Raw genomic sequence first — 16617 nt, 5'->3', positions numbered from 1 at the left:
GTCAGTTCTGCCTGTTTCAGACTCTGCTTGTGTTTTCAGATCTTTGAATCTGAAACTCTTTGTTCAGATAAAACCACCAGAGAGAGGGATTGGGATTTATGGGAAAAGGAACTTTAAATTGTTCTACATTATTTAATCAGTATATTTGATGCAGTTTCTCTTCATGCTGAACTGTTTTAGTTATCAGACTAAGAAGCTTCTTCATAACGTTGATGCAAAAATCCTGTAAATGCAATAAAACCAAACGAGAGTCAGATTTTTTAAAAAGCAACATTTTCTAAATCTCTGCTGGCGGACAAATTTCAATCGTCTCCCTGACAGGATATATTACCCTGCTTTGTCTGCTGAGCACTATAACAACAGTCGCCCCCCTACATCCAGCCCGTTTAGCAGCATCGGGGCGTCTGCTGGTGTAGATCTGAGCCGCTGGGCGTTAATTTAGCAGGAAGCTGAGATAAGAACAGCGCAGGAGGCGATCAGAGGCGTCACAGCGATAAGGCCGGACACCGCGAGGTACACACTCTCTGCTATTCAGCGCTCCGAGGAGCCGGAGCCGCTGTTATCTGCTGCATAATGTCCCCAAGGCCGGAACAAAGGAGGACATTTGCATCACAAAGGATGTCGTATACTGTGGACAGTGAACACGAGAGGAAGGACAGCAGTGCAGGATCTCAGATGCTCAGCAGCCGGAGATGCATCGGTAGCTGAAGGCTGCAGAACATCCACCTCAGAGGATTTCAGATTTCACTCATGATTCACTGAATTTAAAGTTTCTGAATTTAGTTTTAACAGAAAAAAGAAACAATTACAAAAGACACAAAACAGACGACTACAAGGAGGGGCCGTAAATATATAACATACAAAACCACTACAAGGAGGGGCCGTAAATATATAACATACAAAACCACTACAAGGAGGGGCCGTAATATATAACATACAAACCACTACAAGGAGGGGCCGTAAATATATAACATACAAAACCACTACAAGGAGGGCCGTAAATATATAACACACAAATCCACTACAAGGAGGGGCCGTAAATATATAACATACAAAAACCACTACAAGGAGGGGCCGTAAATATATAACATACAAAACCACTACAACAAGGGGCCGTAAATATATAACACACAAAACCACTACAAGGAGGGGCCGTAAATATATAACACACAAAACAGACCACTACAAGGAGGGGCCGTAAATATATAACATACAAAACCACTACAAGGAGGGGCCGTAAATATATAACATACAAAACCACTACAACAAGGGGCCGTAAATATATAACACACAAAACCACTACAAGGAGGGGCCGTAAATATATAACATACAAAACCACTACAAGGAGGGGCCGTAAATATATAACATACAAAACCACTACAAGGAGGGGCCGTAAATATATAACATACAAAACCACTACAACAAGGGGCCGTAAATATATAACACACAAAACAGACCACTACAACAAGGGGCCGTAAATATATAACACACAAATCCACTACAAGGAGGGGCCGTAAATATATAACACATGAATCCACTACAACGAGGCAGAAAACATGACAACAGAGACTCTAAACAGAAACAGAGACAACACAACCACAGAGAGACACACAACAGAAAGTACACACAGACCATCAAACACTATAAGGAAGAAAACAACAACATACAACTGGGACTTCCAAGGGTCACTAAAGGACTTGGTTCCGGTTCTGTTTGCTTGAGTCCGCTTCTGGTTCGGTTCTGTTCGGTTCTGTTCGGTTCCAGTTCGGTTCTGGTTCGGTTCCGGTCCTGGTTCCGGTTCAGTCCTGGTTCCGGTTCGGTTCTGGTTCGGTTCTGGTTCGGTTCCGGTTCGGTTCGGTTCGGTTCGGTTCTGGTTCGGTTCCGGTTCGGTTCGGTTCCGGTTCGGTTCTGGTTCAGTCCTGGTTCCGGTTCGGTTCTGGTTCGGTTCCGGTTCGGTTCGGTTCCGGTTCGGTTCTGGTTCAGTCCTGGTTCCGGTTCGGTTCTGGTTCGGTTCTGGTTCGGTTCTGGGTCAGTTCTGGTTCGGTTCTGGTTCAGTTCTGGTTCGGTTTACTTGAGTTTCGTTTACTTGAGTTCGGTTTACTTGAGTTCGGTTCTGGTTCTGTTCTGGTTCTGTTTGCATGAGTTTGGTGCTGGTTCTGTTTGCTTAAGTTAGTTCTGTTCTAACCCTAACCCTAACCCTAATCCCAACCCTAACCCTAACCCTAACCCTAACCCTAATCCCAACCCTAACCCTAATCCCAACCCTAACCCTAACCCTAACCCTAACCTAATCCTAATCCTAACCCTAATCCCAACCCTAACCCTAACCCTAACCCTAATCCTAACCCTAATCCCAACCCTAACCCTAACCCTAACCCTAACCCTAACCCTAACCCTAATCCTAACCCTAATCCCAACCTTAACCCTAACCCTAACCCTAATACCAACCCTAACCCTAACCCTAACCCTAATCCTAACCCTAATCCCAACCCTAACCCTAACCCTAACCCTAACCCTAACCCTAATCCCAACCCTAACCCTAACCCTAACCCTAATCCTAACCCTAATCCCAACCCTAACCCTAATCCTAACCCTAATCCCAACCCTACCCTAACCCTAACCCTAACCCTAACCCTAATCCCAACCCTAACCCTAACCCTAACCCTAACCCTAACCCTAATCCCAACCCTAACCCTAACCCTAACCCTAACCCTAACCCTAATCCCAACCCTAACCCTAACCCTAACCCTAACCCTAATCCTAACCCTAATCCCAACCCTAACCCTAACCCTAACCCTAACCTAATCCTAACCCTAATCCCAACCCTAACCCTAACCCTAACCCTAATCCCAACCCTAACCCTAACCCTAACTCTAATCCCAACCCTAACCCTACCCTAATCCTAACCCTAATCCCAACCCTAACCTAACCCTAACCCTACCCTAATCCCAACCCTAACCCTAACCCTAACCCTAACCCTAACCCTAATCCCAACCCTAACCCTAACCCTAACCCTAACCCTAACCCTAATCCCAACCCTAACCCTAACCCTAACCCTAATCCTAACCCATAATCCCAACCCTAACCCTAACCCTAATCCCAACCCTAACCCTAACCCTAACCCTAATCCAACCCTACCCTACCCAACCCTAACCCTAATCCTAATCCTAACCCTAACCCTAATCCCAACCCTAATCCTAAACCCAACCCTAACCCTAATCCTAACCCTAACCTAACCCTAATCCCAACCCTAACCCTAATCCCAACCCTAACCCTAACCCAACCCTACCCTAATCCTAACCCTAACCCTAACCCAACCCTAACCCTAACCCTAACCCTAATCCTAACCCTAACCCTAACCCTAACCTAACCCTAACCCTAATCCTAAACCCTAACCCTAACCCTAACCCAACCCTAACCCTAACCCTAAACCCTAATCCTAATCCTAACCTAACCCTAATCCCAACCCTAATCCTAACCCAACCCTAACCCTAATCCTAACCCTAACCCTAACCCTAATCCCAACCCTAACCCTAATCCCAACCCTAACCCTAACCCAACCCTACCCTAACCCTAACCCTAACCCTAATCCTAACCCTAACCCTAACCCTAATCCCAACCCTAACCCTAATCCCAACCCTAACCCTAACCCAACCCTAACCCTAATCCTAACCCTAACCCTAACCCAACCCTAACCCTAACCCTAACCCTAATCCTAATCCTAACCCTAACCCTAACCCTAATCCTAATCCTAACCCTAACCCTAACCCTAACCCTAACCCTAATCCTAACCCTAGTCCTAACCCTAACCCTAACCCTAACCCTAACCCTAACCCTAACCCTAACCCTAATCCTAATCCTAACCCTAGTCCTAGTCCTAATCCTAACCCTAACTCTACTACAGTGAGAGAAAACAAACCCAGAGGAGTGGACCTCACGTTGATTGAAGTATCCTTGTCAGGAGGATTGTAACTGGTGTTCTCAGTGTTCTGTTGTTTAATAATCTGTCAGTGTGTGAGAGCCTTTCTTTAGTAACTGAAGCTTTTTAAAGAAGTGGTGTTTTCCCTCTCCTCAGGATTGTAGAGCTTTACTACGATAAGACAAACATTAAGGAGGAGAAACATCGTACAGTCAAGGATAATGACTCACTAACCCTGAGTTTATTCCCACATAAAGGGACTTCTCTCTTCTCCCCATCTAAAGAGCCGACCTCTGCTCGTACTTAAATCCCTGCTAACGTGTTTTTAATGTGAGCTCATCATTTTTATATGAAACATAAACACGATCAGCAGAAGACTGCAGAGGCCAAGCCTCTCTGGAGAAGTATCAGTGTGTTTGTGTTTCTGTCAGAGCTTCCTGGAACATAAAGCATTGTTCACAGGTTTATTTCATCTTCTTAGTTTTCCTCTTGACCTGTTCTGACATCAGCCAGGCTCTCTGAATACTCTGTGAAGAAAGTAGTCTGCAGAAAATCAAAGTTGTCCTTCTCATAAAACATTCCTCCCACACGCCGCCCTGTTTGTGTTCACGGCGCTCTGTGGGTACGGCACTCTACATTTCACGTGTTGTCTCTCCTCTCGCAGCCCTCACCTCAAGTTCAACAACCTGACACTCATCTCCATACACGGACTTCCCAGCCACGTCGACCACGACCACCACGATGGATTTCTATCCACAAGGTGAGTAACTGAACAACATGGAGCATAAAGGAAGTCTGTCTTATCTATGATTTATCTAATGAATGAGTAAACATGTCACAGGAGTTTATCTTCAAACATTTAACCCATGGAGTTACTTTTTGTCTGATTGAAACCAACTCATCGTTCACTACAGAACACAGAAAGGAGGAAATGTAAGCTGAATGATTCCAGGATGATAACATGAAACACCTTTCAGTGTTTCTCTGGAGTTCACATATCATGAAAGCAGAAAGCAGAATGCCTGACCCAACCAGTCCCTACAGTAATGAGTTATCAATATAATAATTATAATAATAACTTTATTTATAGAGCACCTTTAAAAACTAATGTTTACAAAGTGCTCTGACAGACAAAGCATGGTTTGAATAACAGAGTAAACCTTTTGACAGACTTTACCCCCCCACAGCTACAAGTGCAAATTTGTTTTGCAACACATTATTGTTAAAGGTGACATATCACGCTTTTTTCATCAACATATATTGGTCTAAGAGGTCCCCAAAACATGTCTTTAAAGTTTATTCTCATAAAAACACCTCTTAAAACCCCTCTTCTTCAGCCCTGCTCAGAACAGTCTGTTTTCTCTCTGACCACGCCCCCTCAGGAAGTGGGTGTGGCCTCGGCTGTCCAGCACTAATGTTTCCATGTTGGCTGAATATACACGGCTGCTCACAGACCCGCGTTACTTCAACCCTCTGAATCTGATCCAGAATCTGATCCTGACGGAGAGGCGCCTGCAGCAGGACCTTTCTGAACCATTGGTCACAGATTTAGTGTTTCTTGTTGTTTTATTTGTCAGCATGTCGACGTGTGTCTTGGTACACAGCTACCAACATGCAGCTATGTGGCTATGCTAACTAGCGCTAGCACTTTCCATGAAAACTAAAAATCCTCCACTAGATCTTCAAATCTGCAGACGTGGGGAGTCAAAGCGACCTTTGTGTTTATTAAGACAGCCTACAACTAGCATGCCTCCCTCCTAAGCTCCTTGTTAGCACACATGTGTGCAGGGAATGAAAAACGGAGGAGGGGTTGAGTTGTATTTTATACAGTCTATGGGCTGAACAAGCTCCGAGCTCTGACTTCCTGTTACAGACCGGATATTGTTGTTACGTAACAAAAACACTGAAGTCTGAAACGGCTGGTTTCAGCACACATTTACAGAAAGGTGGAGAAATCAGAACAGGGGCAGAATGGATTCTTTTCATTCTCGGGGGGTCTGTAGACATGCCAGGGAAACATATTTCAGGTAGAGAACCATTAAAAAGTCAATTTTGCATGATATGTCACCTTTAAGTGTTGCAAAAGTCAAGTGTGCAGATTCATTCATCACTTTGAAATGTGAGAAAGCTCATTCCTGAAGTTACAGGGACCGATTCCAGAGGTTGTAATCACAGAGTTGTGCTTGTAAATATCACTCTACATGTGTGAATATTTTTTGTGACTTCACATTCAGTTCAAATGTGTGTGAATGTTTTTTACAATTGAAAAAATGAAACATACAAGTTCAGATTTTTGATCCACAAGTTCTCCAATCGTATTCTGCAGGTTCTGAAATCAGGTCTACAAGCTCGTGCATTTTCCAAAATATCTACCCCATAATGAACCCCTGATTTTCTGCTGCAGCACAGTATCAGGCAGATTCGTCCAACAATGGGAGCAAGGACGTTGTTAAGGCAAATTACATTCTGCTATCTCGTTTTGTTGCACGCATCTTACTTTTTCAGACTTACACATGTGCAGGACAAGATCATTAAAGATGTAAGAAGTACCGTTTTGTCCACAGGGGGCGCCAAAATCAACAGAAACAAAAAGTTCCTCACAGGAGCTTTAAAATAATATACTGGAGAGCAGAATAACTAATTCATCCTGAGGGGAGCAGGACACTCTGCATCTATATCATGAAATCAAATTTAACCTCATAGTGGTTGTAGAGGAAAAGTAAGGTCTCCATGGTCACCAGGGTTCATCTCCTGGGAACCTTGTGCCAAAATATCTCCCACCCATGTTTTATATGTCGAGATGTTTCATTACTTTGACCTGCTGAGCTTCTTTGTGCTGGTTTATCAACATCAAACTAATCCTCAGCAGGAACAAGGAGGTCATAATTCAGTCCTCACTCTTTCTCTTTGCAGTCATGCATTCAGCAGCCGAGACTTCGCTCAGCTGCCTCTTCAAACCTGCATCAACGTGGTGACCGGGAAGATGGTCGGCATCAACAGGAAGTCCAAAAGCGTCTCTGTGTCCGGTGGTAGGAAGGTGGCCTACGATCACCTCATCCTCTGTACGGGGCTGCAGTACCAGGTGAGGGACGATGCACAGGGATACAAGTTCTGCTGTTTGTGTTCACACATGAAGCCCTGAAATATTCAGGAGTTCAGAGCATGTGTGAAAGGGGTTGTGTAATTTGAAATATTAATGCCATCATGTCACTCCTCCTCCTTTATTTTATTTTACATTGTATTTCTCAGTACCCTAAGTTTTCCTTTTGCAAAGGGAATGTCTCTGCACGCCCTCCCCATGTTCCCCCGTGTTAAAGTGCACACTCATTAAAGTTTCGGTGCTGTTTAATCTGCTTTAAGGAGCTTTTGTTGACATCTTCGTCTGAAATGTACGACATGAATCTGTAGGTGCCGTGTCCGACCGGTGTGGATCTCAGCCGGCCCGTCACCAACAGTCAGCTGCAGGCTCAGTTCGCTCACTGCAGATACACCCAGCCCGTCCCCTCCAACCTCCTCACCCTCAATGACCTCCATGACTGCAGGGCTGCACGCCGCTGGCTCTGTGCCAACTTTGTGGAGCTGGAGGGTAAGTGATTAACACACACACACACACACACACACACACACACACACACACACACACACACACACCTACTCAGAGCCTAAAAATGAATCTGCAGTAGTATGTCATTACTCAGCCAGTCAGCGCTGAAGTGCCCCGGTATAATTAGCGGCTAATTAGCTGCAGAGAAAATCTTTCATCTCTCTGAATCAGGTCGGCCTCCTCCATCCATTTTCCATTATCATATCACTTTCTGAGAGCCGGGCTGTTCAGAGCAGGAGAGCGTACACAGTGTCATTAAGCAAAATTAATCTGCCCTCTGAAGGAATTGTCTCTGGATCCAGAGGGAGGCTTTTATACATACTAATTAGTTGATCCCAGTCATAAAAGAAAGCCATTAATACATGCTAATTCACTGCAGCAGACTCCCTGTTTATTTCCATATTTTAATAATAACAGCTGAAGAATACAAAGTGAATGTAAATTTCAGTATTAGACTGAAGAGACGACAGCAGGCTGCTGTTTGTCGTCTTGTTATAGATTTAGAAATGTTTTATTTACTGCTAACCCAAACTGACAGTGTTACCATTGACTGAGCTCTTTAGAGGCTCTTCACAAGTATAATGCTTTTATTTTGAAAAGACAGTGATCAGATTAACAAGAGGAAATACTACATCTGTGTTTAAAATTAGCTGCGAACCTGGTGACCTGGAATTAGCTGGTGAGATAAAGGTTAAATAAAATATCTCAACATTTAAATCATGCAAACGATGAATAGGGCCCTGTTTGTTCTCCTCAGACTCTCTCCACACAGAGCCGGTCTAGACCTTCCTCTATGTTCTATTATTAACAAAGACCCAACATCAAGACCGGATCAGATCCAGTCCCATCTTCCAGACAGGACTCAGTCTGATCTCATCTTAATCCACCATGAGCAGAGCACTTTGCAGCATTTAGCAAGTTACAGTGGCAAGGACAAACTTCCTTTAACAGGCAGAAACCTCCAGCAGGACCAGACTCATGTTAGACACACATCTGCTGAGACCGTGTTGGAGAGAGGGATAGAGGGAGATGAAGAGAGAGAGAGATGATAGTGGGGAGACGGATAGTAGTAGTTGTAGCAGCTGGAGTCTGGACCACGTCCACAGCAGCAGAGATCCAGAGGAACCTACGAGACAAGGGAGCTCAGGGACTCCAGAAAGGTCTAAGAAAAGAGAGAAGAGAGGGAGACCAGAAGAAAGAAAAAGAGGAGAAGAAATGGTGAAGGAATGACAGAAGGAAAGGAGACATAAAGGATGAAGAAACATGAAAAGAACTAGAGAGAAAGAAAGAAAGAAAGAAAGAAAGAAAGAAAGTAAGAAAGAAAGAAAGAAAGAAAGAAAGAATGAAAAAAGAAAAAGAGAAAGAAAGAAAGAAAGAAAGGAAAAAGAAAGAAAGAAAGGAAAAAGAAAGAAAGAAAGAAAAGAAGGAATGAAAGAAGAAAAGAGAGAAAGAAAGAAACAAAGATAGAAAGAAAGAGAGAAAGAAAGAATGAAGGAAGGAACAAAAACAAAAAAGATGTAAAGAAAGCAAGAAAGAAAAGAAGGAAGGAAGAAAAGAAAGAAAGGAAGAAAAAAAGGAAGACAGAAGAAGAGAGATAGAAGTGAAGAAAGAAAAGAGAAATAAGGAATGAAAGGAAAGAAAGAAAGAAAGAATAAAAGAAAAAAGAGAAAGAAGTAAAGAAAAGAAAGAATGTATGAAAGAGAGAAAGAAAGTAAAGAAAGCAAGAAAGAAAAGAAAGAAGGACAGGAAGGAAGAAGGAAAGAAAGGATGAATAACAGACCCAAAAAAGGAACCTACAAGACAAAGGAGCTCAGGGACTCCAGAAAGGTCTAAGGTTAGGATTTTATAAAGTACAGACTCCTGAAAGAAAACTGTAGGGGCAGCAAAGATGAAAATGACGTACGAAAATATGACAAAAAATATTAGAAATCCATTATTGAAAATATTAAGTATTAAAGAGATAAAATGATGTGAAAAATAATCCTTTTAATTAAGTCTTTATTTGTAACATTAGTCCAAACTGAAGCCGGATTAAAAAGAGAGAAACTTTGTGAGTTTGGTTCAGCAGCTGTTTCAGCACCACGGACAGAGACACTGAGCTGCAGCCTGTTAAAGCTGTCTGACTCTCCTCTCTTATTAAAGCTGCAGTACGTGACTCTTTAACACATCCTGTACTGAACATGACTCCTACATGAACTAAGATTTTACAATAAATGTTTATTTTCATTGTTTATGTTGATCTTGTGAGAAGAAAGAGATGCATGCATTTCAAACTGAACTTCTTTGTGGTGTGTGATCGGGCCTTCTTTCCTGTTTTTATGACATTTTTATACAAAAGTATAAACGGATGCAGACATGAAGTCCCAGCTTTTGTCCAGCATACCTCTGTCATGCTGACCCTGCTGCTGTACTTTAGTTCTATTTTAATCAGTGGGAGCAGAGGAGCGCGCTCTCCTGCTGTATAGGAGGCTCTGTAAAATATGAAGAGGCTTCTCTGAAGAGCAAACATCAGAGGAAGGATTCACTCAGCAGAAACCTCTTCACATGTTCAGATTTACATTGTCTGGTTTCTTATTTCCCTCCGTGCATCAGAGCTTCATGGTTAAAGAATCTGAGGGCCTCTTGTAAAGTGTGCATCGTGGTTCTGGTCCTCTTCCAAGGCTGTTCAGAAAATCTATTGTTGATTGGAAATGGAAATAATTCATATCATGGCTGCTGGGGAAAAGATGAGCCCTGCTTTCAGTCACTATGAGCTTCTTTGGAATAACTGAGAAGTTTGTAGTTTGTATTTTTGGAGCAGAGACATGTCAGCGCTGATGTTAGCCTTCTGTTTCTGCAGAAAACGCCATCGTCTACGGGAACAGCATCGATGTCTTCACCACCGCAGAGACTCTGCTCAGCCTCGGTGTTCAGGGACGTCGCATCCATCTAGTGCTCCCGCCTCTTCCCCCCGGGGCGTCCTGCTTCAGTGACCCTCAGGTGAAGAAGGCCGTTCATGCGGCCCTGCAAAAGGCCGAGGTCCAGGTCCATCACGACTGCCTGCTGGCCCGGATGAACGACGGAGAGCATCCGGATCCTCTCATGTGTGTGTCATTCAGCACAGACGCAGAGCCTCTTCATCTGCAGTGTGGAGTAAGTTCACAATGCTTCACCAGTTAGCTTTTATTCTCTACACAATAAGATGTTCACACAATGCTCGGCTGCTGGCCAGGAGTCTGCTGGAGCTGAAACGCTCCAACAACAGGCTGAGATCACCAGGTTGGTCATTTTCCTCCTGGAAGCAGACCGGGTTTGTCAACACTAACATTAATCTGGAGGTTTTTTCCTCGTTGTTATTGTCTCAGACGTGGAGGACGTACTAACTGGCTCCATTTGTTTTGGCATTTATAAGCTAAGGCTCAGGGATGAAGCTTCATTCTCCTTTTCAGCTGCATTTCTGTGCATGCTGTCAAACCATGCAGGACTGATAACTCTCTCTCAGTGAGTGTTTTTAAAAAGGATGAAGATTCGGTCTTCAGGACGGACACGGTGTGATTTGGTGAGAAACTACGGTCCTTTTCCAGTTAAAGGCTTAATATTTACGCTCCTCGACTTCTTTATGAATGTCTCAGAGGCGTGATGGGATCAGAGCAAGAAACAGGAGTAACAGAGGGGGAGAGGGATCACTGAGAGCTGATGTGTGTGTGCACTTTAACTCAGGGGAGCATGAGGAGGGCGTGTAGAGACATTCCCTTTGCAATAGAAATACTTAAGTTAGTGAGAAATGTAATATAATTTAATATAATATAGTATAATATAATAAATCAATAAAATAAAATCAGATAAATACCCCAAAATACAAAAAATCAATAAAAAATAATTACATGAAAATGAAAAAATAAATAAATAAAATAAAATAAAATAAAATAAAATAAATAAATAAATAAATAAATAAATAAAATAAAATAAAATAAAATAAAATAAATAAATAAAATGAAATAAATAAAATCAATAATGTGCAAATAAAATTAGATAATTACTGGAAAAATAAAATGAAATAAAACAAAATTAAATTAAATACAATTCATTTAAAATAAAATAAAATACCATGAAATCATTAAAATAAAATAAGATAATTACTAGAACATTTAAATTAAATTAAATTAAATTAAATAGATGAAAATGAAAATGAAAATTAAACAAAAATAAATAAGTTAAATAAAATACAATAAAGCTAGAACAATGGTGATATTGGTAATAATGCAGTCCAGGGTTAAAAAGAAATAACTCCAGATTAAAAAGTCTTTAGTTTTAAAATCACCCAGAGAGCTCAAAGTCCAGAGGCAGAGAGTTCAGAGTTCAGGAACATTTCACAGGATCACACCTCATCATGAAACCCTCCTTTTCTTCTCAGGTGTTCATTAATCTCTCCAACAGAGGAGTGGACTACGACGCCTTCAGAAGCATCAACAGCTCCTTCCTGGTCTTCGACAGCAGACTCGTCATTAACGCCTCGTTCCAAACCAGAGACCCGGACATTTCAGGAGCCGGACCTCTCACCAAATTCTCCCGCTGCTACTACGCGGACGAGTGGTCGCACGCCAACTTCAACTCCAAGGAGGTTGGCCAGGACTTGGCGGCCATGCTGCTGCCTCTGTTTGACCCGACGCTGGAGCCCGTGGACCAGCACCAGTCTGATGTGGATCGTCAGGTCCGGCTGTACAAACAGGCCAAGATTCAAGGTCTGGTTTGAGTCTAGGAACAGATTTAACTCCTGAAACAAAGAATCAGAAATGTATTTTAAGAGTTCTACATCGGTCCTAAACCTTTAGCTTTACTCTACACACACATGCACACACAGGATCCTGTGAACATGCACTGATGGACCAGAGTTTGGTCTGTACTGGTCTGGGACTTGAATCCTCGAGCTTCTGCCGCCCACCTGAGCTTTAAACGTTTAACATTTTTGGTGTCTTTCAGGTTTAACACACAAAAACATTCCTTCAAATCCTTCCTCAGGAGTCCTGAATCAATGTGTTCAGGGTCTGTGAGTGTGCCTCCGTCCTGTCCTCCGTGTCCTTCCTCTCCACAGATCTTTTTATCTGCTTCAATATTTTTTCATTATGCTTTTGTGGAACATTTTGCAATCCACACACACACACACACACACACACACACACACACACACACACACACACTAATGTTATTGTGACGGACACTCAAACCGCACCGGGGCGTAACAATGCCGTATTGTGCTGCTGTGTATTCACAGAGTAACCAAGGCCACTCGGCGGGTTACATAAACACAACAGGCACTCTGCTTCGCCCTCCTCTCACAGACCAAACACGCCTGAACTTCTCACAGCGTTCAGGGAGAGCCGAGCCGCCGTATCACCGCCTGCTATCTGAGTTCATCACCTCGGCGCTGCTTCCTCTGTGGGTGGATGTTAACTCTGAAAGGATGTGATGAAGCTGCTGAGCACTGAAACTCACCTTATTAGAATACTCTGAGCTCCTTTTAAACACCACCACTGCTCCAACTGGGATGTGTGCTTACCTTTAGTTATGCTAAGCAGCACTGGGAGACATTTAGTATCTAATTTAGTTTGAAAATGCAAAAATAAACTCTCAAAGATGCTGGTGAAAATGTTCCAGAGTATGCCTGACTGTTCTGATATTACTGCAACTATTTAAAGAATTAAAATCAAATCAAAGAAAAAAATTCAGGAGCAGAAACCACAACAACTCTACAAATAATGGATTATATGAATATTTGAAAGACTTTGTTTGTCTGATCGATCATTCAAGAGTAAATGCACAACAACCCAAGAGCATGAAACACTCAACATGCTGCATGCACCTTTAAGTTCTACTTTGTAGGCCCACTCTATGACTCAGCAGTAACATGCAAACTCAATGCAAAGATGCAAAAAGAAAGATGTGTGACTTTAAAACTCAACTTAAAGAAGTTATCTTGTTTCTTTTGGATGCAGGAGTGACCACATTTGGAGAAGCATGTTACCTTCCTTTATTGGCAGGCTGCTGGTTCTCAATCACATACAAACATGCTCTAAAACACACCTTGCTATCCCGTCTGTTTACACAGGGTTTGACTAGAACTGTCCACATGTAAACCAGGATCTCCACAGAGCGATGAAACCGATCACACTCACATCCTCTGAACTCATTTATGTTTCCTCTCTCTGGTCAGGTGGGAAGCTGCCCGGTGGATTTAACTACCTGCACGTCACCAAGCCGTCTGCCACCGGCCTCCCGGGCGCTCCGGTCAAACACGTAAGGTTTACACTCACCGACCTGTCAGTGTTCTCGTCTAGTTCAAACCAGAACCTGTTTAACAAATGGACGTAGTCTCCAGGTGCCATATTGGAAATGCTGAACTCAACCTAACTTCTGTGGAGCTAGTGTGAGGTAAAGAGGCGGGGCTTTAGCCTCCTTGCTAACAGCTACAGTGTTCCCGCCTGTCAATCAAGTCAGGCACGCCCTTATTTGGGCAAAACTTGTATGTTTAATATCTTCAGGAATAAGGAGTTATAATAAATTCACCCTGTACAGTGTGTGCTGATAGAGAAATGAGCTCTTCAGACCTAATTCAGGCTGTAAACATGTTGATTTCTGCTGTACAGATCGTCTCTTTGAATGGGTGTGTATGTGGTTTCTTGTGTTTCTGCAGCCGGCCTCTAGTGGACGCTCGATGAACTCCAGTTTTTTAAACTCTGATTTATTTAAAGTGAATGAAGCTAAAGCCTCTTTCACACATGCACTCCTGAATTTTCTAGAAGATTTCAGGAGCTGTGCCCTGAAAATGTCCACGGTTACTTGTTCACACGTCCCTCAGCGTGTGAGGTTTCCTTAGGAGGCGGGACACGACATCAGAATCACGGCGTGAAAGCCTCAGTGTGACGTTTACGACATGATGGAGGACGGAGCAGCAGAAACCGACACCATGAAGACAGCTTTAACATTTCTATCAAAGCAGACATCTTCTCTCTTCTTGATTCTCCTGCTCCCCACATCAGCTCACCACAGCTTCTGCCTCTGAGTGAAGTCAGGGTGTAAATGTGTCCGTATGCAGCCCACCCTGAAGTTTTCAGGAGTTCAGTGTTTGTGAACGCAGCTTTGAGAATCTCTCACATGAGTTAACTTGTGTGTTCATGCGTTAAAGTTACAGGACAAAGGCATCGCGACCGGACGAGTGGAGACGGGGAACTACTTCTGCGTACGCCTGGACAGCTACGAGCTGGTGGAGACGCTCACCTGTCTCTCCCTGAAGCCCCTCCCCGTCTCCAATTACCTGAGTCTGTACGGGAAGCACGAGCAGCTGCTGGGCCAGCTGTCCACCTACTACTACCAGGGCCTGATCCCAGACCTGTACAGGTGAGAGACCAAAACTAACTACTCACTCTAAATACATCTCCACAGACAGACAGACGACTCATCCTCCAAACATCTTAAAGAGTAAGACTTTAAACGATGAGGGTTTATTTTGTTGAAATTTGAACACTTTAATGCTCAGAGACTGTGAAGAGGAAAGATCAATGATAATACAAAAATAAAATATAACTGCAGACAATAATTAGAGACAAATAAAACTATAAGAACAGAGAGACAGAAATAATAAGAGACAGAATCTTAATCAGAAAAACTTAAAATAATAAAGTCAGATTAGAAATCAGTTAAAGTTAAAAGGATCAGATAAATACAATAAATAAATACATGTTGTTAAAACAATGATTATTATAATGCAGTCCAGAGCTAAAAATAAATAACTGTAAATTAAAAGCTAGATTAAAAAGGTAAGTCTTCAGTTTACTTTTAAAAACACTCAGAGAGCTCGCCGTCTAAAGTCCTGGACACTGTGGCAACAAAAAACCAGGCCAAATAAGGCAACGTGTAAAAAGAGAAATCAAATCAATGAAAATTAAGCAAATTATTATGGAAATAATCAAATAAAGGATTTAAAATAAAATATAAACACAATATCAGGCTTTTAATACTCAACCTCTACAGCAGAGTCCTGCAGCCTGTTGCACCCGCTGTGTGTAAACTCAAACGCAGCCTAGTTTGAACGTCATTTCTCATTTAGGATGGAGTTTATGGTCTACTAATGTTTTGGGCGTTGCACCAGCTGAGATAGTTCCAATGTCAACCTAAGTTACAACTTAATCCTTACACTTGGGTCCTAGTAGGTTTAAAGTCCTCCGTAGAGTATATCGGCTGCCATGGAGCGTCGTTTTGAGAGGTGGGATGATTTGGAGGATGAGGAGACACAGAGGGTTCTCCCAACAAGAGAGAGATTACACCCTTTGGAAAAATATGATGACCAAGATTTACGCTCCTGAGTATTAAAGGTGACATATCATGCAAAATTGACTTTCTAATGGTTCTTTACCTGAAATCTGTGTCCCTGTCTACAAACCCCCCGAGAATGAAAAAAATCCATTCTGCCCCTGTTCTGATTTCTCCACCTTTCTGTAAATGTGTGCTGAAACCAGCCGTTTCAGACTTCCGTGTTTTTCATACGTCACAACGCCATCCGGTCTGTAACAGGAAGTCAGAGCTCGGAGCTTGTTCAGCCCATAGACTGTATAAAATACAACTCAACCCCTCCTCCGTTTTTCATTCCCTGCACACATGTGTGCTAACAAGGAGCTTAGGAGGGAGGCATGCTAGTTGTAGGCTGTCTTAATAAACACAAAGGTCGCTTTGACTCCCCACGTCTGCAGATTTGAAGATCTAGTGGATGATTTTTATTGTTAATGGATAAGTGCTAGCGCTAGTTAGCATAGCCACATAGCTACATGTTGGTAGCTGTGTACCAAGACACACGTCTACATGCTGACAAATAAAACAACAAGAAACACTAAATCTGTGACCAATGGTTCAGAAAGGTCCTGCTGCAGGCGCCTCTCCGTCAGGATCAGATTCTGGATCAGATTCAGAGGGTTGAAGTAACGCGGGTCTGTGAGCAGCCGTGTATATTCAGCCAACATGTAAACATTAGATCAACGTGCTGGACAGCCGAGGCACATCCACTTCCTGAGGGGGCGTGGTCAGAGAGAAAACAGACTGTTCTGATGAGGAATGAAGAAGAGGA

The 16617-nt window shown here is 42.8% G+C and overlaps 1 protein-coding gene across 3 annotated transcripts in view; it reads left to right on the top strand.

Moving 5' to 3' along the window:
• The window catches only part of cfap61 (cilia and flagella associated protein 61), a 44501-nt gene that overhangs the window by 24237 nt on the left and 3647 nt on the right, over positions 1-16617 (top strand). For all 3 annotated transcript variants that reach the window (XM_034699873.1, XM_034699872.1, XM_034699871.1), the window contains exons 17-23: positions 4584-4679; positions 6833-7001; positions 7328-7505; positions 10363-10655; positions 11917-12244; positions 13714-13796; positions 14686-14897. In XM_034699873.1, coding sequence (XP_034555764.1) covers positions 4584-4679; positions 6833-7001; positions 7328-7505; positions 10363-10655; positions 11917-12244; positions 13714-13796; positions 14686-14897 — 1359 coding nt within the window. The remainder of the gene's footprint in view (positions 1-4583; positions 4680-6832; positions 7002-7327; positions 7506-10362; positions 10656-11916; positions 12245-13713; positions 13797-14685; positions 14898-16617) is intronic.

The sequence above is a fragment of the Notolabrus celidotus genome, chromosome 13 (genome assembly GCF_009762535.1).
Source record: "Notolabrus celidotus isolate fNotCel1 chromosome 13, fNotCel1.pri, whole genome shotgun sequence".
In the NCBI taxonomy this organism is placed as follows: domain Eukaryota; kingdom Metazoa; phylum Chordata; class Actinopteri; order Labriformes; family Labridae; genus Notolabrus; species Notolabrus celidotus.
This window is presented reverse-complemented; position numbering and strand designations above follow the sequence as displayed.